This window comes from Castor canadensis, chromosome 1 (genome assembly GCF_047511655.1).
Source record: "Castor canadensis chromosome 1, mCasCan1.hap1v2, whole genome shotgun sequence".
Classification (NCBI taxonomy): domain Eukaryota; kingdom Metazoa; phylum Chordata; class Mammalia; order Rodentia; family Castoridae; genus Castor; species Castor canadensis.
In genome coordinates, this window is record NC_133386.1 from 115073227 (window position 1) to 115099174 (window position 25948).

The 25948-nt window shown below is 36.6% G+C and overlaps 2 protein-coding genes across 7 annotated transcripts in view; one reads left to right on the forward strand and one right to left on the reverse strand.

The window, feature by feature from the left end:
- The window catches only part of LOC141422477 (neutral amino acid uniporter 4-like), a 449783-nt gene that overhangs the window by 402767 nt on the left and 21068 nt on the right, over positions 1–25948 (reverse strand). The window lies entirely within an intron of this gene.
- Positions 1–25948, forward strand: part of LOC141421463 (deuterosome assembly protein 1) — a 409755-nt gene that overhangs the window by 361870 nt on the left and 21937 nt on the right. For all 6 annotated transcript variants that reach the window (XR_012446504.1, XM_074069522.1, XM_074068427.1 and 3 more), the window contains 4 exons: positions 4405–4550; positions 14521–14626; positions 19587–19784; positions 21547–21633. Coding sequence is in view for 5 of the 6 variants with exons in the window: in XM_074069522.1 (XP_073925623.1) it covers positions 4405–4550; positions 14521–14626; positions 19587–19784; positions 21547–21633 (537 nt within the window). In the remaining variant the exon portion in view is untranslated. The remainder of the gene's footprint in view (positions 1–4404; positions 4551–14520; positions 14627–19586; positions 19785–21546; positions 21634–25948) is intronic.

Sequence of the window (25948 nt, forward strand, 5' to 3'; positions counted from 1 at the left end):
GCTGCCAGACAAGGTCACCCTGCCCTTCACTTCGTTTCCTGACCCAAGTCCGCCAAGATTTCTGCAAATATTCTGGGCTTTTATGCCCTCCTGAAAAAGCTCTGGGGTGTCCTAGGCTAAGGAAAGTCCACACTGCTCACTTTTAGTTTTCCTTACTCATGCATATTTTAATGTGCTTAATAGTTTATTAATGTTCCTACATATATGCTAACAAAATTAAACCCAACTATTCATGGAAGTCAATATAATTATGAAATATTTCCACTGGTGTTTATTCTAAAGGTTAGAAAACAACAGTATCATTTGCCTAATGATTACAACTTTTCTTTAACTCACTTGCTCTCTACTGGGGTGATTTTGCCCTTCAGGTGACATTTGGGCATGCCTGGATGTATTTCTGGTCGTTACAACAAGGGGAAGGGGCTGCTAGCATCAATGGGGATGCTACAGTGCACAAGACAGCCCCACAACAAGGAACACCCCTTGTTAAAGAAGGGTGCAAACCCTTCTTTAAATTTTGAATATGTTATTTTTCTTGCATTCTTTACCAGTCATTCTCTAGCTCTTCTTTGTGATCTTTTCCATAGTTAATGATAAATCTTAATATGACTAATTTTTACATTAATTTCTGTGAGGTTTGCCAAAATTATGTTTTAGAAACTTACGTTTATTTTAAAATAAGTTATCCTTGGATCTAGGGACACTAAACAAAAATTTTCCATTTTATATTTTTCAGAAGAATCACATGTGTTAAGAACAGACCAAATTATTCCGGACCATGCTTGGCAAAAAAAAAAAAATTGTCTTTTGCCTTAATGAAAAGTAATTTGTTAAAAAAAATCAGCTAGGCACAGTGGCTCACACCTGCAATCCCAGCTACTCAGGAGGTGGAGACTGGGAGGATTGTGGTTCAAGACCAGCCCCAGCAAAAAGTTCATGCGACCCATCTCAATCAATAAAAGAAGCTGGGTGGGGGGTGAGCCTGTCGTCCCAACTATACAGGAAGCATAAATAGGAGACCTGGGCATAAATGCCTATTAAAAAGCGAAAAGGGCTTGGGGCATGGCTCAAGTGGTAGAGCTCGTACCTGACAAGCACAAGGTCTTGAGTTCAAACCTCAGTAACATAAAAAAAAATTAAGATTTCTACTTTCAGGGAAAATAATAAGTATCTTTGATGTACTTGGGAGAAGTGCTGAAAATAATGCTTTCAATTAGTCTTTTCCTTGTTTTATTTCCAAATTTTACTTACATTTCATCCTTTTGCTTTAGAGTTAAAAACTGGGTGAGAAGATGTCAATTATTTATATTTGTTAATTTGAAGATTTAAAACCATTGTTCCTTTCAGATCAGTAGGCACACTTTTAACTAAACACATGGACATTAAACTTGTTTTACAAAATTTATATTTTGCCAAATGGGGATAATTAGAAGTAAATAATACTTAACCAGAATATGTATTTGGAATGAATTTTATCTTCTCTTTTTTGCTAAATGGTCATACGACAGAATATTCTACTTCTTGCACATAAATGCAGAGAGGAGATGATTTCGGTTTGAATTGCTGTCACGTATTGTGTATAAAATTCTCTTTGGTTTGTTGCACATTGTAACGCCAGATGCATTTGAACTTTTACATAAGTCCCCTTTTCTCATTTGTCTTTGTACAACCTTGAAATGTGCCAGTAAACATATTCATTCCATTGCATATATTTATTTACTATGGTACACTTCACTCACGGATTTAAATGTGCAGTATTTCCCATTAGAGGTTAATGACAAAAATAAATTATTCTGCATTTTTCCCAAGTATCTATGCCAGAAGAGTTAACCTTTTTTTGTGTGTTTGTTTATTGATGTTTCATTAAGAAAAATATAATTTGAGCTACAAATACAATTTAATTTTTTCTAATAGCCACATTAAAAGAAGTAGAGAATTTATTATATTCAATCCAATCTATATCAAAAATATTATTTCAACTGTAATCAATATATAAAATTATTAATGAGCTACTTTTCATTTTGTACTAGGTCTTCAGAAACTGGGGTACACTGTACATGTACAACATATCTAAGTGTTGATGCTAAGTATTCATTGGAAATTCCTGATTTATGTGTATATTTCATAGAATATTGCTGTTGAAAATGGATTGACATACTTACGTTGTTCCAGACAAACTTGAAATTGTCCCAACAGAGAGTCCCGTTCCTGACACGTGACATGCTGACAATTAACAGACTTCCATGGGAAGCCATGCAGACTCCAAAACTGTCTCAGTTTAAAAACCCATCAATTCTTAAGTTAACTCAGTCTTATTATTTGAACTCAAAGTCTAAAAAGCAATTCTAAATTTATCAGTATCAACAAATCCTTCAAAATTTTCCTCTACTTTTTCAGCCAATTTACATAAAGATGTCAATTGTGATTAATATCTTTGCATATTCATTCATCTGTCAAATCATTATTAACATATATTATTATGCCTGTACAGCTAAGTCACTAAACAGCTTTTTAAAATAACATGGATGGATATTATTTTCTAGTAACAGTAAGCACAGAGACTCTGTCATCATCACTGCAGAGTTTCAGCCACCTCTAGCCTGTGGTAATGCTACATTTCATTGGCCTGGAATTCTAGCACCTCCCTTCCCCAAGTAAACGCAGGCCCACAGCTGGACACACAGCCCCCTCACCGATGGTCATGTTCCACAGTAGCAAGCTTGCATAGCAGGAGCCCTGGTTGTGACACATGAAGTTAAATGCATAATCTATTGCTTCATACCTTTTTTACACTTGAAATTTTAACTCAGCTCAAAAAAGAAACTACTTATTAAACAAGTCTTCCTGTGCTTATTTCCAAGTCATCCGGGAACTTCTAGGGAGAAAGAATTGTCACTAGACTCTTCACTGAACCCAGGCATCTATGGCTCTTGGAAAACAGCATATTTTTAGGGTTTCGTTTTAAAAAATTATCTGAGAACCCATTATTTCCTAAGCTGTTTACATCATTCACTATTCTTGTATGCTTTATGAAGTTTTGGATAAGAATTAACAAGTTAGAAGAAATGCTTCTACATAAAATCTTATAAATTAATTTTATAGCAGCATTATCCATAATAACCCCAAGTGGAAACAACACAAGTGTCCATTAGCAGATCAATAGATAAAATGTGCTATATCTATGTAATGGAATATTACTCAGCCTTAAACTGATGTGTGCTACAACATAGATGAACCTTAAAAACATGCTAGGTAAAGGAAGCCAGTCACAGTATATGTATTGGTATGATACCATTTCTGTTATCCTAGAGAACAGCCAAAGACTGCTGCAGAAAATCACTCAGCAGAGCTGGGGATGTAAGCCCAGTGGTGCCTGCCTAGCATGTACAAGGCCCTGGGTAGAGTCCCAGCACTGCAGGAAAAAAATAGCTCAGCAGGCTGTGGTCATGAACCTGAAATGCATATTCAGTATTGTTCAGCAAATTTTACTTCCACTTGTCTAACTGTTCCATTCTGATTGTAAACCATTTCAAATCTCCTTTACTCTCAAAACTACTCCCATTTCTAACCTCCACCTTCCTTCTGCAGTTATCAAATGATGTTATCTTATTCTTCACACAAATAGAAATCTAATAGATAGCCAGTCTTTTAATCTCCTCATATTCCAAATGCATAAACTTAACCTATAGTCCATTTTCCTTCTTTCCTGTTGCAAAAGAGGATGGATTCTCTTTTGCTTTATGCAATTCTTACACTTGTGCTTTGGGGCTCATCCTACCCACTTTCTCAGAAATGTGACACCACTGCTGTTAACCCGTTCTCTCCTAACCAAATCTTTCCCAATAGCTACTGGACTTTCTCAAGCATCTCCTCTTAGCAGTACTAAACATTGGCCCACAGGACTGCTGGTATTTGTAGTTACTGACTGAAGTATGGCTGCCCTTGTACAAGAGGGAAGTCTTGGATAATAATTCAATTTGTTTGCCAACTTTGCCATTAAGTTAATGGCTTTTGCCATTGGATTATTATCTTTCTTAACCTGAAAGTACTTGTGTTGATTCAAATTGGATGGATTGCATTTTATTTGAACTTTTATGTTTCATTCTTTCAATTTTATGTGCAATGTGACATGTTTATGTTATGATTTGATTACTTGTTGTCTTTCTCCCTACATATAAGCTCACTGAGGACAGTTCTGTGTCTGCATCCCCAGAACACATAACAAGAGCGCCATAAATACTTGTTGTATAAATGAGTGGTGGAATGGAATTCTTTAAGACAGAGCAAGCAAAGGACTAACTATTGTTGTTTTAAGTAGGCTAGTTTATACATGTTAAATATTTTAAAGGTATTGCACATGATGATATAAAAATGAGCATTAGAAATTTTCAATGTTTTATGCAGGCCATGGAAGCTGGACTCTCAGAGGTGAAAAATGAGTTACAGTCACGTGATGATCTCTTGAGAATTATAGAAATGGAGCGATTGCAGTTACACAGAGAATTATGGAAAATAGGAGAGTGCCAGAATGCCCAAGAAAATAAGAAAAGGTACAGTTATTGAGTTTGACAGCCTAATGACAACAATGCAAAATGTTGCATTTGTATGCTTTTAAGAGTTTTATAATTGAAACTAGAATAAGCTCATTTTTTAATTACCATGTTGCTAACTAGTGGATGTTAAATATTAAAATTAAATTTTCATATGTGCAATTATTTTTACTTTATTAATTATTTTAATTGTCACAAAGTAATTGTGACATGTGTTTGTGGAATACAGTACATTTCATCATGTGTACATTGTGTGCTAATCAGGTAAGGGAATAATTGTTCCTCTTCTATTAGACCTTAGATACCAGTGTTTGACTTAAGGATATCTTCCAGTAGTGACATTTTTTTTTTTTTTTAGTTTTTATACTACCTCTTTATTTTACCATTTTTACATTTACTTACATGTGTATACATTGTTTGTGTCGTCTCTCCACACCCCCACTTCTGGGAAGAACCTATTCCACCATCTTGTTCTCCAGTTTTGTTGAAGAGAAAGCATAAGAGATAATAAGAAAGACATGGCATTTTTGCTAGCTTGAGATAAAGATAGCTATACAGAGAGATTCCTAGCATTGCTTCCATGCACCTGTGTATTGCAACCCACATTGGTTCATCTCTGCCAGACATCTTCACTACTTCCTATTCCCCTCCCCATAGTGGCCTCTGCAGTTTAAGATTACTATATTTGTTCCTTAACAGGGAACACATCAACCTCATTCAAGTTTTAAGTTTCCTTTCTTGTCCTTATTTCTCCTGTGTGCATTCGCCCCTTAATGTGTGACTCATGTCCAATAATATTACTGCATTTGTTTTGGGTCTATAATCTACATATGAGGGAGAACATGCGCTTTTTGGCCTTCTGAGCCTGACTAACTTCGCTTAAAATGGTGTTCTCTAGTTCCATCCACTTACTTGCGAATGACAAAATTTCATTCTTCTTTGTGGCTGAGTAAAATTCCATTGTTTGCAAATACCACATTTTCTTCATCCATTCGTCAGTAGTGGGGCATCTTGGCTGTTTCCATAACTTGGTTATTGTAAATAGTGCTGCAATAAACATGGGTGTGCAAGTGCTTTTGTAATAACCTGAGTCTCATTCCTTCAGGTGTATCCCTAGGAGTGGTATTGCTGGATCATATGGCAGACCTATGCTTGGTTTTTTAAGAAGCCTCCATATTGCTTTCCAAAGTGGTTGTAGTAGCTTACATTCCCACCAGCAGGTGTATAAGGGTTCCTTTTTCCCCACATCCTCGCCAGCACCTGTTGTTGCTGATGTTTTTGATAATAGCTATTCTAACAGGAGTGAGGTAGAATCCTAGTGTGGTTTTGATTTGTATTTCCTTTATGGCCAGGGATGGTGAGCATTTTTTCATGTGTTTTTTGCCATTTGGATTTCCTCCTTTGAAAAAGTTCTGATTAGTTCATTCTCCCACTTCTTTATTGGTTCATTGATTTTTAGGGAGTTTAGTTTTTTGAGCTCCCTGTATGTTCTGGTTATGAGTTCTTTGTCTGATATATAGCTAGCAAATATTTTCTCCCATTCTGTGGGTGGTCTTTTCAATTTAGAGACCATATCTCTTGTGCAAAAGATTTTTAATTTCATGTAGTCCCATTTGTCCATCCTTTCTCTGCATGATGTTTTTATTGCTATGGCTCTGTAGTATAGTTTGAAGTCAAGTATTGTGATACCTCCCGCATTGCTCTTTGTGCTGAGTATTGCCTTGGCTATTTGCGGTCTCTTGTGTTTCCAAATGAACTTTAGCATAGATTTTTCAATCTCTGTGATGAATATCATTGAGATTTTGATGGGAATTGCATTGAATATATAGATTACTTTTGGTAGTATAGCCATTTTTATTATGTTGATTCTGCTATCCATGAGCATGGGAGATCTTTCCATCTTCAGTAGTCTTCCTTGATCTCTTTCTTCAGTGATTTGTAGTTCTCCTTGTAGAGGTCATTTACGTCCTTAAGTTTACTCCTAAACTTAATTTGATTTTTTTGAGGCTATTATAAATGGAATTGTTTTCCTATGTTCTTTCTCAGTTTGTTCATTGTTGATGTGTAGAATGGCTACTGATTTTTATAAGTTGATTTTGTATCCTGCTACATTGCTGAAGCTGATTATGATATCTAGAAGTTTTTGGGTGGAGATTTTTGGGTCTTTGAGGTATAAGATCATGTCATCTGCAAATATGGATATTTTGACTATTTCTTTACTTATTTGTATTCCTTTTACTTCTTTTTCTTCTTGCTTTATTATTCTGGCTAGGAATTCCAGGACTATGTTGAATAGGAGTGGGGAGAGTGGGCATCCTTGTCTCATTCCTAACTGTAGGGGAAATTTTTTTTCCTATTAAGTATGATGTTGACTATAGGTTTGTCATATATAGCCTTTATAATGTTGAGGTACATTCCTTCTATTCCTAGTTTTCTTAGAGCTTTTATCATGAAGTGGTGTTGAATCTTATCAAAGGCTTTTTCTGCATCTATTGAGATGATCACAGTGGTTTTTGTTTTTGCTTCTGTTAATGTGCCATATTACATTTATTGATTTGCATATGTTGAACCATCCCTGCATCCCTGGGATGAAGCTGACTTGGTTATGGTGAATGATCTTTCAGACATGTTTTGGATTCGGTTTGCCATTATTTTATTGAGGATTTTTGCATCAGTGTTCATTTAGGAGATTGGCCTGTAGTTCTCCTTTTTGGATGTGTCCTTGTCCAGTTTTGGGATGAGTGTAATACTGGCTTCATATAATGAGTTAGGCAATGTTTCTTCCCTTTCTATTTCATGGAACAGTTTAAGGAATGTTGGTATTAGTTCTTCTTTGAAGGTCTGGTAGAATTCAGCTGAGAGTCTGTCAGGTCCTGGAGTTTTCTTTTTTTGGAGACTCTTTATTGGTGCTTCAATTTCAAGTTATAGATCTGTTTAGGTGGTTAATATCATCTTGGTTCAATTTTGGATGGTCATAAATATCTAGAAATTTGTCCATTTCTTCAAGATTTTCAAATTTATTGGAATATAGGATCTCAATGTAGTCTCTGATAATTCCCTGGATTTCTGTGGTGTTTGTTGTTATCTCCCCTTTTGCATTTCTGATTTTACTGATTTGGGTCTGTTCCCTCATTTTAGTCAGATTTTCCAGGGGCTTATTTTTTTTTTTTCAAAGAACCAGCTCATTGTTTCATTGGTTCTTTCTATGCTTTTTTTGGTGTCTGTTTAATTAATTTTGGACCTTATTTTTGTTATTTCTCTCCTTCTGCTTGTTTTGGGTTTTGCTTGTTCTTGTTTTTCTATGAGTTTGAGATATAACATTATTAGGTCATTTATTTGAGATCTTTCTGTCCTTTTAATATATGTACTCATGGCTATAAACTTTCCTCTTAGGACTGCCTTTGCTCTTATAGATTCTGGTAGGTTGTGTTTTCATTTTCATTAGCTTCCGGGAACCTTTTGATTTCCTCTCTTATTTGTACTAAAACCAACTGATCATTGAGCAATGTGTTATTCAGCCTCCAATTATTTGCATGTTTCATGCTGTTGTTTTCGTTATTGTGTTCTAGTTTTAATGCATTGTGATCAGGTAGAATGCAAGGAGTTATTTCTATTTTCTTTTTGTTGTTGTTTATTTATTTACATGTGCATACATTGTTTGGGTCATTTCTCCACCTTGCCCTCCTCCCCTACTCGTGCCCTCCTCCCCTCCTCAGTTTCAGGCAGGTCCCATTCTGCCCTTATCACTGATTTTGTTGAAGAAAGGACATATGCATAATAAGAAAGACAAAGCGTTTTTGCTAGTTGAGTTAAGGATAGCTGTACAGAAAGATTCCTACTATTGCTTTCATGTACCCATGTGTTACGACCCATGTTGATTTAACTCTAACTGATCTTTACCTTGGTTCCTGATCCCCTGCTCTACCGAGGCTTGGTTTGTGCCCTAAGATATTATCTATTTTGGAGAAAGTTCCATGGGCTGCTGAGAAGAATATATATTGTGCTGTTGTTGGATGAAACATTCTGTAGACATCAGTTAAATCCATTTGATTTATGGTATCATTTAGTTCTAGGATTTCTTTGTTGGATGTTTTTGTTTGGATGACCAACCTATTGGTGATAGAGGAATATTAAAGTCTCCCATTACCACTGTGTTGGAGTCTATATGTAATTTTAAGTCCTTTAGTGTATGTTTGATGAAATTGGGTGCACTGACATTGGGTGCATATAGGTTAATAATTGTTATTTCCTTTTCATGTATTTCCCCTTTTATTAGTATGGTGTATCCTTTATCTTGCTTGATCAATGTAAGTTTGAAGTCTACTTGGTCTGATATAAGTATTGCTACTCCTGCCAGTTTTCAGGGGCCATTGGTTTGGTAAATCTTCTTCCAGCCTTTCACCCTAAGCCAGTGCTTGTTTCTGCCAATGAGGTGTGTCTCTTGTAAACAACAGATTGTCAGATCTTCCTTTTTAATCCAGTTTGCCAAATGGTGTCTTTTGATGGGGGAGTTGAATTTGTTGACATTCAGTGTGAATATTGATAGGTATGTAGTGATTCCTGCCATTTAGTTGTTTTTGATGTGTAAGGATTTGATTATGTGCAGTAGAATTAATGCTATTCTCTGATTCTTTGTCTTTTCTTCTCCTGTGGTTTGATGCTTCCCATCCTCTCGTGGTTTTGTTTGATTTCATCTTCTGTGTGCAGAATTTCTTGTAGAATCTTCTATAGTGGCTTGGTGGTCATACATTGTTTTAGTTTCTGTTTATTGTAGAAGATTTTTATTGCGCTATCAATTTTGAATGATAGTTTTGCTGGGTAGAGTATCCTAGGGCTAAAGTGATTTTCATTCAGTGCCTGAAATACCTCACTCCATGCTCTTCTTGCTTTTAAGGTTTCCATTGAGAAATCTGCTGTTATTTTGATGGGTTTACTTTTATATATTATTTGTTTTTTCTGTCTTACAGCCCTCAGTATCTTTCTCTATTCTTTGTGCTTGTTGTTTTAATGATAATATGTCATGGAGAAGTTCTGTTTTGGTCAAGTCTGTTCAGGTACAGGAAACCTGGAGGTTTCCTGTACCTGAATGGGCAAAACTTTCTCGAGATTTGGGAAATTTTCTGTTACTATTTTATTGAATATGCTATGTATCCCTTTGGCTTGCACTTCTTCTTCTCCAATGCCCATAATTCTCAAGTTTAATCTTTTGATGACATTGCTGAGTTTTTGCATATTCCTTTCACAGATCTTGAGTTGTTTGACTATATTTCTTCTGTTTTTTCTTTAAATTTCTATTTTATCCTCACGCTCTGAGATTCTGTTTTCCACTTGTTCTAGTCTGCTGGAGTGGCCTTCCACTGTGTTTTTTGTATGACTAAAGGGACTTTTTATTTCCAGGATTTCTGTTTAATTCTTTCTTCTGAGGTTTTTTTATATCTTTGTTCAACTCCTCTTTTATAATTTGTGTTGTCCTCTTTAATTTATGTATCTCTCTTTTTCTAGTGTCCTTTGTTTCACTTTAGAGTTTGTTGAAGTCCTCTCTGAGTTCCTGTGTTTCTGTGTCTTCTCGTGTTCTTTATTTTTGGTATCTTGAAATTTGTTGAGTGCATCTCATTCATTCTGGTTAACCATGTCTAGTAGCTTCTCCATGAATTTCTCAGAGATTTCTTCCAAGAGTTCCTCTTTGAGGTGTTTTACATGAATGTCACTGGGCTCCTTCGTGACATTTATCATTGTTTTGTTGAGGTCAAGAACATTTTCTTTATTTCCCACTGAATCCTCTATTGAATTATTATTTTAAGAAGAGTGGTTTCCATCCCTTCGTCTTCTTTCCATCGCTCCAGTTGGTGCTGTGCAACTATGTTCTTGATGGGTTGGTGGATTTGATTGCCTGATTTCTTTCCCTGATTTAATTTTTTGTGTTGTGACTAACTTGGTTGATAGCTAGTTTGATGTGCTCTTTCTTTCCCTGGGCTGGAGGTGTAATTTAGCAATAACAAATTCACAGGTTCATTGCCAGACCAGTTGTTTACCTATTATGTAGAAAACCCATTGATGATAGTATCTATAAACATTCGGATTTGGGGGGGGTAATGGTTATTAGACTAGTTATAGATTTTGGGGAATTGGTAAAGGTGGCACTAAAAAGGGGGGCAGGGGATAAAGGGTGGGTAGGTGGGGGAAGAGGTGTGGAGGCTGCTGGGTTTTGTGGTCCTTATGTGTGTTTGGTGTATTTCTGCTGCAGTGGAGGGTGTTTGTGTCAGGGATTGCAGGGGCTGGGGTTGTGTACAGCTGGTACAGTAGGCCAGGCAGCAGGTGGTGAGTGTATAGGAGGGAAGGTAGTGTGGTGACAGTTTGGGGGAGGAAAGGATGAGGAGGTGAAGACATGGAAAAGAGTAGATGAGAAGGGGCAGAAAGAGTAGTTGGGAGGGAGAACAATGGATTGTAGTATGGGAGAAGGATGGAAAGTGAAGAGGGTAAGAATAGGGATAAGAGATTAGTGAGGATAAAGTTAATAATACAGAGTAAAAAAAGAAAAAAGTAGAAAAACAATAAAAAACATGAGGTTCAGGAACCACAAAAAGTTCAGTCTATGGGTAAAAGTTCTGGAGTTATTCCTTAGGTGTCCAATCCTGTTATTGGTATATAGCCAGAAGCTCTGATGTGGTCTCACCAGGTGACTGGCTTATGAGTGGTATTTGGTCCTTCTGTCCACAAGATTAGTTGGAATTGTGAGGTGAGGTGAGGTGTGCAGTTCATGCAGGGTGGTCAAAGCTGTTGTTTTCACCAGGTGACAGCTGGGTTGCCCTTCAGCTGCAGCTCTGTTTGGTCAGCTCCTCCCCTAGCAAGGTGAGGCAATTCACTTTTGAATGGTGCCCTCTGTCCCAGAGATCAGCTCCAGGATCCACCTCCTGCCCTGCTTTGGGAGGATGGCCTGTTGTCCCACCCCCGCTCTCAGCCTTTGCGCTTTCCCTGATCTCTGCTGAGTGCCAGCAGCTCCTCTGGGAAGTTGGCTTGTCACCTCACCCCCACTCTCAAGCTTTGCTGCTTTATGTGCATGTCACTGAGAGTTTGGCTTCTTGCCCCACCCCCATTCTCTAGGTCATGTTCAGCATTCCACTCCCACCTCTGTTGTCAGTGTTAGATTACAGTTCATTGTTTATGTTTATCAGTTTTTCTGGGGGAAGGGAGCATTCAGTCTGCCCAGGGGCTGTGCTGCATAAAATCCCCAGGGATGGCAGTGGGTAGGGGAGTTACACGTAGTGCATGATGCTCACCTGTGTTCTGCCACTTCACGCAGGCAGCTTTGGAGTTAGCTGGCAGAGAGAAATGGTGGCGTCGCATAGGGAGGCTCTCCACAAGCTAGGGGTCTAGGATGTCACAGAGTTTGATTCTGATTGATGCTTTGTCCTCTGCTTGTTGGGAGAAGGAAAAAAAAAAAAAAAAGAGAAGCGGCCAGGGGCTTTTTTCCCCTGGGTCAGAGGCCAGACACAACTTTCTGGCTATGCTAGGCAGGATATTCACAGCTGTTAGGTGCAATTAAAGGCTGATTTAAGGGTCAGTCTTTGAATTTTATCTGCACCTAATGTGATGGTGATTATTGTTTTGGCTAGGAGCAATCAGCATTACCCAAGTATATTTCCAATGTCTCAAGGAAGTTTCTGGTATCACAGAGCTTAGGAGTTCTGATTCCCCTACCTTAGCCACCATTTTGGATCCCTCTATAATTAAATTCAAATTAGTGGTTATTTTATCTTCAAAATCAATTCAATCTTTCCTTACATAGAAAGTTATATCATGTTCTGATTTACAGATATATCTGACACACTGAGTGAGAAATTTTCTTAGAACTTCTTTAGAATATCACATACATGGCTAATATAAACTCTTTACTCTGCCTATTTGCCACCATGTATTTAATTTCTTTATTTTGGTCTCCATACTGCATCTTCCACATTTGGAGGATATCTCTCAGTCCTAATATTCTGAGATGGGTTGAAACGGAATATGTTTTAACTTCCAGCCTCTGTTGGATTTTATACTTCTCACCCCCCAGCTTTTCCCCTTCTGGTTTCAGATCCTTTTAGTTTGTTCTCGTGTGAATGCTATTGCATGTGCTTTGTTGCTCTAATTTCTTGTATTTGGACTGTGCTTCTTCGTGGTCATGGAGGGTGAAGCAGTCCAGACTGCTGAGAGCAGATGCAACAGCAGTTTTAGAGAGTGGTGCGGTGGTGATTCCAGAGCATTGTAATGTGGTAAAGTTTCAGAACCTTTCTCCATAACGTTGAATTTTGTTAGTATTTTCTCAGTTATAGAAGCAGTTTGATCTTCTATGTTTTGCATTATTAAAATAATTCCAACATACTTTTCCTATATGAAAGATTGTACTTTCTTTATATATCCGTATTAGCATGATTACTGTTTTCTTAGCCCTCGTCCACATTGGGATTTGCAGTTTTTTCCCTTCATTCACTGAATGTTGAAAATTTATGAGGAGGCTTTCAACCTTCAACTCTGCATTGTTCTCTCTGAAATTGCTTAGGAAGAATTGAAAAATAGGGAACTTCATTTTTCATTTTTTTCCAAATCATAGGAAATAATAAAAATTTGAAACTAATTCTGAAATGATGGTTTAGAATATTGGCTAAAATGGAAAATACTCCTACTAAGTAGGAGATAAAGGGAAACTGAAAAACTATAGGGGAATGTGTACTATTTTCACACATAAACAAAGGGGAAAAATAATATGCATTAAGTGCTAACAATGGGGTTTCCTGGATGATAGCAATATAACATTTACATTATACTCTGATATGTTTTCTTGTCTAACCTTAACATACGTACACATGTATGTTGTGTATGTGAAAATAGGAGAAAAGCAAACTAGCCTAGACTGCTGTACCTCAGAAATACCATTATCAGTTTATCTTTTGAGATTCTTTATTTTTGATCTTTAAATTAGTTATTTCTCTATCATTACTCATATTTTAGTTTGTTGTTTTATTTGTGCAATGTATATTTTCAGCATTTATAACCTTTTAAAAAATTCTTTGGAAATCAAAAATTGTACTCAATTACAAGTGATTATATACTCAACACCAGATGCCACAATAATAAAGAAGCCTAACTTCTGATAAAAAGAATGCTTCTTTCCCCACCTGGTTATCTTTATCTTTGTATTTTAATGATTTTTATTTTATTGATTTGCCTTATAGGGAAGCAAATATTGCCTACATATACTACTAAAACTTCCTGTGGAAATTACCTTTTTTATACTAGTTTATGCTTCTTGACCACTCATTTATTAAACAGTTGCAATGCTGTTTAATAAATGAGTGGCCAAAGAATAACTTGCATTTGCGCTCTCTCTGGGTGGACTGTGAGATGTAATCATTTTTGAGCATTTTATTGTAGTAGCTGTTCCCCCTTGGACTTCTCATGACATAGTTACTTCAACAGTGCATTATCAAGTTGGATGTGTTTCTTTTTTTAAAAGAATGGGTTCCCAAGCTATTTATTATAGGAATCAGTCTCTTTTTTGCATTATTAAAATAATTCAACATACTTTTCCTATATGAAAGATTGTACTTTCTTTATATGTCTGCATTAGCACAATTACTATTTTCTTGGCCCCTGTCCACATTGGGATTTGGCAGTTTTTCCCTTCACTCACTGAAATATATATATATGCAATCCCAGTATTCTGCCTGTTTTAATATATAATTGAAATTCCATATTAATTGCTACCTTTTACCCCATTAAAACTACTTTCACCCAATTAAAGATGTAAATGCTTACGCGACATGAATGTATTAAGGGTTTACAATTTCTGTAACTAGAAATGTTTCTAATGAAGTAATGATTTATTTCTGCATAGATAATAATTTCCACAATGCTCTAAATTAGCATCATAATCATAACCATCAAGTTAAGCTTAATTTTTGCTTGCTATTTCATTTTTCATTTGTAGACTCGAATCATCTTATCCACCTTCTATTAAAGAACCAGAAAAGAAAAGGAAAGATCTATTTTCAGTAGTCCCAGATCAACCAAATCATGAAAAAGAATTAAACAAGGTATGGAAAATAATGAGCTCCATTCTGCCAGGTAGATCTGAAATCTTTGCGTGAAGTGGGGAAAAAAATCTTTCTGCTCACTCCCTTCTTTTTCCTTCCATATTTTCTCCTAAGACAATAATCTACCAAGCTCATAAATCTGACATTGTTCTGTGTGAACACAAACATTGGGTTATCATTCTGCCAGTTGGAAGAGTGCACATCAAATGTGGAAGGTCTGGCTTTGAGAGAGATGGCTTATAGCAAGAAGGTTGGTAGCCCACAGGTGTAAGCTTGGGGAAGCTGCCTGTGCACATTGCTCAGGATCCCTGTTTCTAGGATATGGTGATTAATACCCACCTCAATACCATAAGGTCATGATGAAAATGGAAGAGCCCTTAATAACTGTTGACTGCACTGCACTTACCATGGCTAGGAGCTGTTCGAAGGATTTAACAAATTCCAATTCATTTATTCCTCAGCCACCTCATAATGTGGGTCCTAATGTTTCTCTCTTTGTACACTTGAAGAAATGAAGACACAGAGATGTTAATTATTTTCCCCCAACATTGTGCAGCTAATAAGTGGCAGAAGTTAGATTTGAACCTAGGCCATCTGTCTCCAGAGGTCTGCTCTTGCCTTAAGTTGAAATTCATGAGATAATAAGGTAAGGTGCTTCAAGAGGGCCTAGCTCAGAAGAAGTGCTTAGTAAGTGTTGGCTGTTAATGTTTTTTGTCACACCCTCGTTTCTCAAAGAGCACTTGACACTGTGCCAAGGACTAGGCCAGGAGTTAGGAAGCAAGATGAGGGAGGACTAGGCATTATTCTTAGAGGCCTTGTGGTTCTCTCCTCTCCTACAAAAAGTTATTCTCTTCTCCTTCTAGTAGTGTCTTTCCTTCCATGAATTATCATAACTGCCATCTACCTGTCTGCTCTTTAGGCTTGAGGATCAGACAGACTATTCAATGCTATAAACTCTAAACAGTTGTTAAAACTTAAAGTGGGTCTGCTTGGAATTATTACCTTGTGCTCTACACAGTGCTTGTAACACAGTAAATGAAAATAAATATTTGGAGGATGAATTCAATAATATTAAGGATAGGTTCTTCCATAATTGCATAAGGTCATTAATTCAGTTTTGTTTGTATTAATTCCACCAATATTTATTGAGCCTCTAGTAGAGCTAAGTATCTTGCTGATTTCTGTAGGAAATACAGTGATGTCAAAGACAGATCCTGTCCGATAAAGAACTGACTGTCAGAGACTAATATGGAAAAACTACAGAACAATGCTATAGTTTCATGAGTTAAGTATAAAATTTAATGGTCATTTTCCTTATGTATTGAACACTTTAATACCACATAATCCCATGAAACTGATTCTACTGATTTTAAAAATACAGCTTCAAAAAACTGTACCATACTGATGTCACCAATGAATGCATGGTAAAGGATTGATTAAAGCCACATATAGTTATACCCTTCTTATCCTTGTAAATTTTGTAGAGTAATAAAACCTTGAGTAATATAAAGAATCTACTGATTTTATACAAGTTGGCGTGGAGGGAGGGAGTACAGGTACAAACCTCTTTATAGGCTCTTGGAGACCACTGCGCAGTGCAGTGCAGTGCAGAAAAGATTACAAATGACTCCATGTAAATAGCTATAGCTTCCAGGAAGTGTTTGTGGAGAGCATTTTCATCCCATTGCAATAAAACCAAGAAGAGCCATGTATAATGAATCTTGCCAGCGTTTTCTCTTTTTCAGTAGAAAGCTATTTTTAGTCATCTATTTTTGTGATAAAATTCACATTATTAATGAAGGCAAAAGTCATTTGAAGCTCAGGTAAATTAATCTAATTTAGAAACAAGCTTTGTAGTATAGCATGTTATATTAATATATAGCCAATTACAAAAATAGAGAAATAGTTCAGTCCTTTTCATAATAGTGTATTAATTTTTTAACAAAATGTTAAAGCTCCACTTTTAAGAGGAGCACATTAAACTATACCACAGGGATGCAGCCAGCAAAATCTACACCAGGACAGACCACAGAACAATGCTATCATTTCATCAGATGAATCAAAAGGAAAGAATGGAGACAGGAAAAATTAGAGGAGACCTGCAGCATCATTGCGGGGTTGGCATGCTTGTGTTCCAGCCTCCTAGTCCCTCCTCTACTTTCAGGAGCCAGATAAGTTAGGCCCACCCAGTTTTCTTTCCTTTGAGTCTCCTTACCCCCGTGCCGTATTTGATAAATGGCAGGGTTGAGAAAATGTGATTGCTGTAGTCAAGACCATGTAATTTCTAGGACTGTGCCCAACTTTGAAATTTTAGAAATGTTAATAAGAGAACTTTCTTATTATCTCTTCTGTTTTCTCTGCAACAAAATCGGAAAAGAGGAGGGCAGAACAGGTTCTGCCTGGAAGCGGGCAGTGGGGGGAGGTGGCGCAAAGAATGTATACACATGTAAGTAAATATAAAACTGAGCTCTTTTGAAGAGAAACAAAAAAAGAATAGAAGCAGATAAGCTTTGGTGAAGGACCGGATTTGCCTCTGGATGTATATACTTTCCATGTTAAGGTCATCCTCCTCTACATGTTTTCCTTGAAACCCAGCTTGTTCTAATGTGTCAGCCACCTTCCAGGTCCTATCCATAAGATACTGCAAAACACATGGGCAAGGTCACAGGTCCCAGAAACCAACTTCCTTTACCAGGAATGTGACTGAAAATTTATGTACTTTAGTGTTTTAATCTGCAAAATGGAGAGGAGATTGTGGGGTTTGCATGAAACAATGTGAGTAAAGTACTTAGAACACACCTACACACATGTACACACATATACATAGAGGCTTTAAAAAGATAGCATGAGCCAGTCTCAATGGGTAGACCATATTTAGGTCCTATTCAATTAAACAAACTTAAATAACATTCATTACATTTTAAAATTTGATTTCTAACTTGATGTTTGATGATATGAAGCAATCAATAATGCTGAAAGACATTATAATGGTATTCTGGCTATGTTAGGAGAGAAGAGAGAAAAGGGAACCCTTATTCTTTTAGAGGTATACACTGAATGGTTAAAGATAAAATGAAAAATTCCTCATTTTTCATCTTATAAGCTCTTGAGGTAAATTTATATAAATCTCTGAAAGTGCTACCAGTGGGGTTCTCAGATGACCCTAGTGGAGAAGATCTCAAGTCCTGTGTCTAGGACAAAGCATTGAACAGAAACATAGACTGCAAGCAGTAGTACAGTTTTATTGAAAGAAAAAGGAAAGTATAGACAGAAGGAAACACAACAAGAAAGAGCAATGGGCTCTGGCCAGATGGCACAGAAGCCCCAGTCTTTGTTCAAAGGACAATTTATAGGGTATAAGGGCAAAAGGCAGGAAAAATCTGGGCAGGAGGCCTAGGGTGATTGACAGGTGTGATTGGCAGGAGGATGTTGTATAACTTACTTTTGACTGCACATGGCCCAACCCACAGTAAATCCTGTTATAATCACATGTAGGAGATACAGTCCAAGGTATGAAGTTTTAAGGAGGGGGTGTCCTTGAAGGTCATCAGAGGACAGGGTCCCCCAGCCTTGGCACATATACTAGTTCTGGGACTTTCCCTTCTACACAAACTCTTCTTTTATCATAATGTAGGGGACTTGGGCATATCCTAGGTGGGACTTTCATGACATTTTATCTGGTCAGTTTCTACCCCCTCTTGGCCAAACTGTACTGTCCTGCCTCACATAGCCTCCACTTAATCTCTCTGGCTTTATTTCTCTTAATACAGTTGATGCAGCCCTCCATCCTCCTGTGAATTCACCAAGGTTGACTGGTCCTCTCACCCCCATGTCCTCACTGCATTCTTTGCCTGGGACCCTGTCTCTAACTCATCTTCTGACTGGCTTCCATTTACCCTTCAGTATTTGTCTGATGGTCTCTCCCCTGAAAACCCTATCCAGACACCCCTACCCAGGCTGGGTTAAGCACACTCCACTGCGTACTGTGAACATTGATCACTGACTGCATTGTGCAGTAATCGTCTCTTTATTTTTCTTTTTCTTCCAAAGGACTCTGATTTTTTTTTTGAGATTAGTGATTTGTATTTTATCTCTGAATCTCAATAATTAGGAACTGTGAGTGGTTTCTAGAAAGATGCTAGGAGGCAGAACCAAGATTTCAGTAGTAGGAATGGGCCACAGGTGAGATTTAAGAAAGGTTGAGGTGAATGGATACTGCCTGACTGGATTTGGAAGGAAGAGGGTGGACAGCAGTTCAAGATGATGCAGAGATTCCAACCATAGAAAGCTTAGCCACGAGTGAAATATGAGTGCTGCACAGGCTTATTGGGAGGAGATGATGCATTTTCCTGGACACAGTAAGCTTAAAGTTTATTATAATGTGATTCTCAAAACGCAGTATTTAGTCACAACAGTGCAGAATAATTAGTATTAAAAAATTCTGAATTTAAAGCCAAGATTCCTAGGTTCTGGTACCAGCTCTGCCAGTTATTAGCTTCCAACAAATTGCTTAACCTATTTAGGCCAACTTTTTACTCCATGAAAAGTGCTTGATAGTCTAGGCATTGTGGCACATGCCTGTAATCTCAGCTACTAAGGCAACTGAGGCAGGAGAATGGTGAGATCAAGGCCAGCCTGGACTACAGAGAGCTCTAGCTCAAAAAGCAACAACCAGAAAGTGCCTGGTAGTACTTTCTCCACCTTCCAGTCAAAGTAGTATCAATAATAAGTGATGTTTTGTATACAATAGGAGATATGAGAAATAAAAATTTGGAATTGGAAGGAAGATGTAGATGAATCACATGAGCACCTGTTTGGAATTTAGCATTGATCAGACCAGAGGGTACAGTGGGGTCTGACAAAGTCTTTAAGAGAGGACATGAACATGGCTAATAAAATCTTTAAGCTGCTCTGTAAATGATGGGCTTTGTCCATGTTTCCTGGTCTCTTGTTGCTGCAGATAAGGAATCAGCTCTGTCAGGAGGAAGAGCAACACAACTCTGAGCAGGAGCGGATGAGGAGTGAGATCTCTGACCTAACACAGGCACTTCATCAGAAGGAGATCACCATAGCAACCATCATGAAGAAAGCAGCCCTCCTGGAAAGACAATTAAAGATGGAATTAGAAATAAAAGAACAAATGTTAGCAAAGCAACAGGTACGCAAGCAAGAGAGCACCTTTCCAGTGCCCAGCATGCTCTGCACTCTGGGAGCCTTCACTAGTCACTGATGAAACTTTGTATTGCTTTGTGTTGTTTCTGAGACTGCACGTCACAGAAATGCTCGTGATGTCATAGAAGTGCTTTGTGGAGTCACAAAACCTTTGTATCATCGAATAAGAACTGGGGAAATAAGTGACAGAGGAGGAAAGTCATTGCATCTCATCCTAACATTTTCTCCTCACCGCAAACTGTGCTCAATCAGGTTTCTTCCTCAGTTGTTTTCTGTAGGTCCTTTCCACTAACATTTTTTTAAAATAACTTGTTCCTCTTTTTCTTAGCTATTTCCCATCTGGCATTTCATGTATTTATTTTAGGGTTTTAAAAACTGGATACTGTAACATGAAAATCTGTTCATATTTATTAAACATTCACTCAACACACAGCATGATGCATGGAGAAAAACAGCAAATGTAACATTCTAAGGTTAAAATACTGCAAGTATTTTCTATGTCATTCCTTCCTTCCCTTTCCTATTTTTTAAAAGTCCTTGAAGCTCTTACTTGTACTCAAATCAGTAGCTTGCTGTCAATAGAGAGCACAAGATTTATCTGCCTTTTTACCCCAAACCTAAATATTTTCAGAACACAAAACATTTATTGAAAAAATTTCAGTAACTTTTTAAGCATATGAGAATCACTTCATAAATAATGCAACTGTTAAACCTTGTGTATTATGAAAACAGGAAAGATTCAGCCTTCTGCCAATCATAAGCCTTAAAACTGTGATTAGCTTGTAAATACATAGGAAAACAGTACAAGGAGAAAAACAACATTGGTTGAACCTGTATCTGGAAGGATATTTTACAGGTGGTAACAGTGGTCTGGGTAGTTAGATTATCAATGATTCTTATTTTCACTTTCGTATTCTTATATATTTTATAATTTACGAAAATAAATCTTTTTAAGGCAAAAGTTTTATATAGAAGTAATACCACATTTTCTTAATCCATTCGTCAGTGCTGGGGCATCTTGGCTGTTTCCTTAACTTAAGCCCGAGATAAATTAAGGGACAGGTTTGGCATGGCGGTACGTAGCTATAATCCCAGCCCTTGGGAGGCTGAGGCAGGAGGATTGTGATTTCAAGGGCAGCCCGTGCTATGTAGTAAGAGCCTGTCTTAAAAAACCAAATAAGTAAGTAAATTCACAAAAAATAAGCAAAAGGACAGATACTATATCCAAGTACTGTTGAGTAGAAGAAATCAGAGAAAGAAATAATATAGAAGACACAATGAAGAAGTCACAAACAAAGGAGGAAATTTGTCAGGAATAACAGAAAGAACAGCATTAAACATGAAAATCATACATTGCATATTATAAAAATTAATCAGGTATTGAAGAAATTTAATGGATAGTATTACTTCAAGCATGTTTTTTAAATTGTGGTTTTTCTAGTGACTATTCACATACAATAGAAAGCAGAAATGAGAAATGTAATTTGGGAATTGGAAGGAAAAAAAGCAAATGAATTATTATTATAATTATCTGCTTTTAATTTAGCATTCATCATAAGTGGAGGGTACAGCAGCATTTACCAAAGATAGGAGAGCTGAATAGAGTACCCAACTGATAAATGTAAAGAGACGTGTTTCCTTTTACTACAACTAGAAAATATTTGCATTAAAAAGATAAAATTAATTTTAATAGACTCATGAGTTTTCATTATGAATTTCCATCTCCCTTTTATCTTCTAATCTTTCAGGTCTCAGATATGAGATATAAAGCTGTCAGAACAGAAAACACGCATCTAAAAGGAATGATGGGAGATTTAGACCCTGGACGGTACATGGTAATATGCTGAATTCATTCACTTAACTGAGCAAGAGACTACTTAATTGGTCAGGATTTCCCTAAATATTGTTTACTGAGCACTTGCCATATATCAGGCATGCAGGAGTTGCAAACTATCTTGCACTTCAGTTGAATTTACCTTTATCCTCAGGGTGGAGCATTTAATTTCTAGTTTTCTCCCTTCTTCTTTTTCTTGAATTGAGCTTAATTCTGATCACTTACCAGACACATTCTTTCATTGCTTTCAATCTTGTTGTTGCCTTGAAATCCTACCACATACATGGTATATTTTACAACTTACACAGATTCTGTGCTTCTCATTCTCATTGTTTAATGTAACAGTTGATGGTTGATTTTTTTTCCCTTCATTGTTGTGCTCGTTGGAGATATATGTTGGCATTTACACAGGTTCTTAGGATGCATCAAATATACATGATATGTGTACACTATTTTTGCACCTACCCCCTCCTACCCTCTTTCCCCAACACCTTCCCCTGCCACTGGTGCCAGCCCTATGACACTTGTTATGTATTGAATAATTGAAACATCAGCATTATTTATCTTTTATTTGCTGTGAGAGAAAATCCTAAAATAATTTTTCTACTACTCAAGAAGTAGAGAAGATATGAGTGTTGTAATTCCTTCATCTGTAAAGTGAGAGCTGGATTGGATATTTTTCACAGTCCTGTGTTTCTGTGATATTATGTGCTTGTTCTCATAATAGCCTGTCTTCTAGTATCGAGAGTAGAAGCATCTGGATACATTCTGCCTTCTTTTTGAGCACAGTTATAGATCCTGTGATGGAGTACAGGTGGATAAAAAGGAAAACTTATGTGGTTTCCCATCTGCCATGAAAAAATCTGCCTGTTACCTAAGCCTTTTTATTTCTAAACACTGGACACACAAAAAGTTAAATCAGATCATGACTCCATGAGAGTTTTATCACAAAATAGTATTTGCATTCTTTAAATTCCATTTGAGTGTTTTCATGTTCTAGGTCATCACAGCCTCCACTGAGCCTACTTCACTGACTCCTACAGACTTTGACTTTGCTCATTTATTATTTAAAGCGACATTTTTGTTTAAGATAGCTATTCAAGGGAGTTCATTATGAAATTTCCATGTATATGTGTATTATAATCAAACTGGTTCATCCCCTCCATTTTTCTTTTTACCTTAGTCCCCTTATAGTTATTTCAAATAACTATTTAATTTCAAATAATTATTTAAAAATCATTTTCACTCTTGTATAGAAAGCACATCAAACCATTTCACCTTCTTTACCTCCTTCTTTTATTCTCCCTCTCCCATTACCGACCTTCCATTAGCATGACCTGTTTTTCATTCTTGTCCTTCATTGTTCAGTGGGATTTTTGCCTTGGTATTTTATACCACACCTGGCTTGTTCTTTTCTTCTTTTCATCCTCCCTTATTCTCTTCTAACAGTCCCACTTTTGGAAACATGTTCTGCATATCTTTATTTGTATATATAATATTGCTTGTGTTTGTACTGAGACTATATTACACATATGAGAGAAAACATGCAATATTTGGCTTTCTGAAAGTGAATAACTTCACTTAAGATGATGTTTTCCAATTCCATCTATTGACCTACAAATGACAAAACTTCATTCTTCTTTATGGCTGAATAAAATTCCATTGTATACAAATACCACATTTTCTTAATCCATTCATCAGTCATAGGTCATCTGGGTTATTTCTGTAGCTTGGCTATTGTGAATGATGTTTCAATTAACATGGGTGTGCAGGTGTCTTTATTGTAATGTGACTTACATTCCTTTGGGTATATCCCTAGGAGTTGAGTTAGTGGATCATATGGCAGTTCTATTTTTAGTTGTTTGAGGAGTCTCCATACTGTTTTCCACAATGGTTGTACTAATTTACATTCCCAAAAACAGTGTGTGTATGAGGGTTCCTTTTTTCCCACATCCTCACCAACATTTGTTGTTTGTGTTCCTAATGCAGCCATTTTAACAGGAGTGAAGTGGAATCTTAAAGTGGTTTTTGATTCGCATTTCCTTTTTGGCCAGGAATGTTAATACTTTATGTGTTTGTTGACCATTTGGACTTCTTCCTGTTCAGTTCACTTGTCCATTTCTTCTCTGGGTCATTGATTTTTAGGAGTTTAGATTTTGAGCTCCTTGTGTATTCTGGTTAATTCGTTATCATACATATAGCTAAAAAAGATATTCTTCCATTCTGTGGGCTGTCTCTTCAATTTTGTGACCATTCTGTTTGTGTAGAAGCTTTTTAATTTTATGTAATTTGTCAATACTTTCTCTTGGTTGCTGAGCCTTTTGAGTTTTATTTAGGGGGTTGTTGCCTATGCTATACATTCCAGTGTGTTCCCTGCTCTTTCCTGCACTAACTTACAAGTTTTAAGTCCTATATTAAGATCCTTTATCCACTTTGAGTTGATACTTGTACAGGAAGAAAGACATGGATCTAGTTTCAGTTTTCTGCACACAGATACCAGTTTTCCTAGCAACATTTGTTGAAGAGACTGTCTTTTTTCCTTTGTATGTTTGGGTACCTTTGTCAAAAGTCTGGTGGAGGTAGCTGCATGTATTCATATCTAGTCTTCCATTCTGTTCCAGTAGTCTTCCTGTCTGTTTTTGTGACAGTACCATGTGTTTTTATTGCTATGGCTCTGTAGTATAGTTTGAAGTAAAGTATTGTGATACTTGCAGTGTTGCTGTTTTCACTCAGTACTGCCTTGGCTATTCGCAGTCTTTTTTGCTTCCATATGAGCTTTAGGATTGACTTTTCAATCTCTGTGATGAATGTCTTTGAAATATTGATGAGTATTGCATTGAACATGTAGATTGCTTTTGGTGATACAGCCATTTTTATAATATTGATTCTGCTAACCCATGAGCATAGGAGAACTTTCCAACTACTGTAGTCTTCTTTGATTTCTTTCTACAATGGTTTTCATTGTAGAGGTCTTTCACTTACTTTGTGAATTTTATTCCTAGGTTTTTTTTTTTTCTTAAGGATATTGTAAATGGAATCGTTTTCCAATATTCTTTCCTATATTCTTTCAGTAGAAAGGCTACCGATTTTTTAAAATTGATTTTGTATCCTGCTATTTTGTTGATGGTGCTTATGATATGTAGGAGTTTTTTGGGTATTGTAGTTATAAGATCATGTCATCTGCAAATAGGGATAGTCTGGCTTCTTCCTTTCCTATTTGCATTCCTTTTATTTCTTCTTCCTATCTTTTTACTCTGACTAAGAACTCCAAGACAGTGTTGAATAAGAGTGGAGAGACTAGACACCCTTGTCTCCTTCCTGACTTTAGAGGAAATTGTTTCAGTTTTTCCCATTTAGTATAATGTTGGCTATAGGCTCATTGTATTGTGTTGAGGTACATTCCTTCTATTACTCGTTTCATCACAGATTTTTTCATGAAAGAATATTGAATTTTGTTGAAGACTTTTTCTGCATCTATTGAGATAATCATGTGGTTTTTGTCTTTGCTTCTGTTAATACGCTGTATTACATTTAATGATTTGTATATATTGGGCCATCCCTGCATCCCTAAAATGAAACTGACTTATGGTACATGATCTTTTTGATATGTTGTTGAATTTGGTTTGCCAGTATTTTGAGAATTTTTGCATCTAAGTTCATTAAAGAGATTGGCCTATAATTCTGTCTTTTGTGTGTGTATGTGTGTGTGTGTGTGTGTGTGTCCTTCTCTGGTTTGGGGATGGGTATAATACTAGCTTCATAGAATTATTTTGGCAGTGTTTCTTCCCTTTCTATTTCATGGAAAAGTTTGAGGAGTATTGATATTAGTTCTTCTTTAAAGGTCTGGTAGAATTCATCAGTGAATCCAATGGGATCTGGACTTTTCTCTTTGGAGAGACTTTTTATTATTGCTTTAATCTCATTGCTTGTTATAGATCTGTTTAGGTGATTTTTATCCTCTTGATTCAATTTTGGTTGGTCACATGTGTCTAGAACTTTGTCCATTTTTCCTAGATTTTCCAGTTTATTTGAATATAGGTTTTCAAAATAATCCCTGGGTTTCCTTGGTGTTTATTGTGGTTTCCTCTTTTTCTTTTCTAATTTTATTAATTTGGGTCTTTTTCCTCCTTATTTTAGTCAGGTTTGCCAGGAGTTTATCAATCTTACTTATCTTTTCAAAGAGCTAACTTTTTGTTTTGTTGATTCTTTGTATTTTTTTTTGTTCTCTCTTTCCTTGATTTGGTCCTTATTTTTATTATCTCTCTCTCCTACTAGTTTTGGGTTTACCTTGTTCTTGTCTATGTGGAAGTCAGAGA